General features: G+C 70.9%; 1 protein-coding gene across 1 annotated transcript in view; it reads right to left on the reverse strand.

Annotated features, from left to right (window-relative positions):
• LOC107199483 (protein mono-ADP-ribosyltransferase PARP14-like) overlaps positions 1-2872 on the reverse strand; it is a 4949-nt gene extending 2077 nt beyond the window's left edge. Inside the window, exons 1-5 of the mRNA XM_015616805.2 lie at positions 2433-2872; positions 2204-2339; positions 1191-2102; positions 986-1119; positions 738-915 (exon numbers count right to left, since the gene is read on the reverse strand). Coding sequence (XP_015472291.1) covers positions 738-915; positions 986-1119; positions 1191-2091 — 1213 coding nt within the window. The 5' untranslated portion in view covers positions 2092-2102; positions 2204-2339; positions 2433-2872. The remainder of the gene's footprint in view (positions 1-737; positions 916-985; positions 1120-1190; positions 2103-2203; positions 2340-2432) is intronic.
• Between the last annotated feature and the right edge of the window lie 11 nt (positions 2873-2883).

Genomic DNA, 2883 nt, shown 5'->3' on the forward strand with positions numbered 1-2883 from the left:
CCCCTGCCCATCCACCCATGGTCACCCCATTCCTGTGCAAATGGTACTGTGCCCATCCCAGCACCCCATTCCCACAGCGAGAGCACCCATGCCCATCTCAGCACCCCGTTCTCACACCAAGGGCACCATGCCCATCTCAGCACCCCGTTAAATACCGAGAGCACCGTGTCCACCTCAGCACCCTGTTACACACTGAGGGCACCGTGCCCACCTTGGAACACCATTTACACCCCGAGAGCACTGTGCCCACCTTGGCACCCCCTTCCTGTGCACCCATGGTCACCCCATTCCTGTGCAGATGGCACTGTGCCCTCCTTGGCACCCCATTCCCACACCGAGAGCACTGTGCCCATCCCAGCACCCCATTCCCACACCGAGAGCACTGTGCCCACCCTGGCACCCCATTACACACCGAGGGCGTCGTGCCCATCTCAGCACCCCTTTCCTGTGCACCCATGGTCACCCCACTCCTGTGTTGATGGCACTGTGCCCACCTTGGCACCCCCTTCCTGTGCACCCATGGTCACCCCATTCCTGTGCAGATGGCACTGTGCCCATCTCACCACCCCGTTCCCACCCCGAGGGCTCCGTGCCCACCTCACCACCCCGTTCCCACCCCGAGGGCTCCGTGCCCATTTCACCACCCCATTCCCACCCCGAGGGCTCCGTGCCCACCTCACCACCCCATTCCCACCCCGTTCCACCCCACGCTCGCCCCAGAGCTGCCCAGCGCTCACCGTTCTTCCCGCAGAAGCTGCGGTTGAAGCCGTGCAGGCAGATCTCACGGCTGGAGGCCTTGGTGGTGCCGTGGAACAGGACGCGCTCCACGGCGGTGCCGGCGGCACAAGCCCGCTCGACGCTGCCCTTCTTCAGCTGGTACTGCTTGTACAGCACCGGGTGGATCAGCTTCTGCACCTGCCGGGCACCGCCGCGTCACCGCCGAGCCACGGGGACGCGCCGGGGGGGGACAGGTGCCCGCGCCCACCTGCACGATGCTGATCTGGCCCTGCAGCTCCTCCAGCGTCCCGCAGAAATGCTGCGCCGCCTCGGCGAACTCCTCCGAGTCCTCGGCCAGCGGCATCAGCCGCACCTCCTCCTCCAGCCCGGCCAGCTCCGGCCCTGCCGGACACGGCCCCGGTGAGCGCGGGCGCGGCGAGGGGCAGGGCCGGTCCCACGGTGCCCGGGCTCACCGAGCAGGCAGCAGGTGCTGTCCAGCGGGGGCTGGCTGCGGCACACGGGCACGGCGCGGGCGCTGCCGATGTCGAACTCCTCCATGCGCTCCAAATCCACGGTGAAGGGCCTCCCGTCCAGCACCAGATCCAGCCGGCGCTCCTGGCGCAGCCAGGCCTGCTCCAGCTGCGCCGCGGCCTCGGGGCCGTAGGAGACAGCGGTGCCAGACGGGTCCCAGCGCACCCAGTGCGCGGTGCTGGCGGTGTTGGTGGCACCGTGCCGCGGCGGTGGCATGCTCCGGAGCAGCCACGCGAGCTCCCGTGCGGCAGGCTCCACGAAGTCGGGGAAGCCTCGCAGCGTGGCGGTGCCGCCTTGCAGGGTGAGCTGCACGGCGTGGCGGCGGCGCAGCAGGGCCAGCGCGCAGCGGCCGGGGGCTGGCAGCGCCCGCAGCCGCTCGCTCGCCACCTCCCGCGTCCGCAGCCGCGCCGCCAGCGCCCGCTCCAGCTCCCGCGGCACCGCCGACGCGTCCTGCTCCGAGGAGCAGAACACCGTCACCCGCACCGTGTCTGCCGCCAGCAGCGCCTCCTCCAGCGAGGCCTCCAGCGCGGCCAGCAGCTCTCCATCCTCCTCCGCCCGCTCCTGCTCCCGCTCCCGGCTGTAGGAGCGCAGGGACAGGGCGGTGGCGCGGGCCAGCTCCTGCTCCTCGCACCACGTGCGGTCCATGGAGTACTGGATGGCCAGAGCCATCTGCACCTCCTCCTGCACGCCGGTGTCCAACAGCAGCTCCCTGGCACCGTCCCCGCCGGCCGCGAAGGGGAACTCGGCCTCCAGGTCCCACTCGCCGCTGGCGACGGGCTCGGGCCAAGGGCCGGGGCTCCCACGCCCGGCGGGGCCGCGCGGCTGCAGCGCTGCCAGCATCATCTTGATCTCCTCTGCGGGAGCAGCGCGGTGTCAGCCCCGGGGCAGCACCGGCCCCACGGCCCCCTCACCCCACTGCGGCACCGGGCACCGTCACCCCTCACCTGCCCCTCACCTGCGCTGGTGCGAAAGCCGCTGTCGCCGCCGTCCCCGGTGTCCTCATAAGCGGCGTCCTCGGGCAGATCCCGGTGCCAGGAGGGTGAGCAGAGCTCCCGGTGGCTGCCCAGGGGCAGCAGCTCCTCCAGCTCCAGCTGCGGGCACGGACGGGCGGCATCGGGAGCGCTGCCGCGGCACAGCGGACACCGGCACGGTGCCGGTACCGGAGCGCTGGCGGTGAGGCTCACCTGCGGGTCCGGAGGGCTCCAGGGCTCCCCGTGCAGCTGGAAGATGCAGCTGAAGCGGCTCTCCAGCTGCCGCAGCAGGCTCTGCCCGGCCGGCTCCCGCAGGAAGCGGGCGACGCCGGGGAAGCGCAGCGTTGCGGGGTGCGAGGCCACCGAGTCCAGCAGGCTCTGCAGGAATTCCGCCACCGCCCGGCACCGGGCCGGCTCCCCGCTCACCTGGCGGTGCACGGGAAAAGGGCTCAGCACCGGGGCACCAGCACCTGCCTGCTCACCTGGGCAGGTGTGGGCGGCCTCTGGCACGGGGATGACCCTCTGGGATGGGTCATGAGCACAGGAAGGTGGGAGCAGGCCATGGAGCCCAGCCTGCACCCCTGCCTGTACCTGTCGGTACCTGTTCTCACCTGTCTTCACCTGTCGGTACCTGTCCACACCTGTCTGTACCTGTCCTCACCTG

This window comes from Parus major, unplaced genomic scaffold (assembly GCF_001522545.3).
Source record: "Parus major isolate Abel unplaced genomic scaffold, Parus_major1.1 Scaffold793, whole genome shotgun sequence".
NCBI classification, from domain to species: domain Eukaryota; kingdom Metazoa; phylum Chordata; class Aves; order Passeriformes; family Paridae; genus Parus; species Parus major.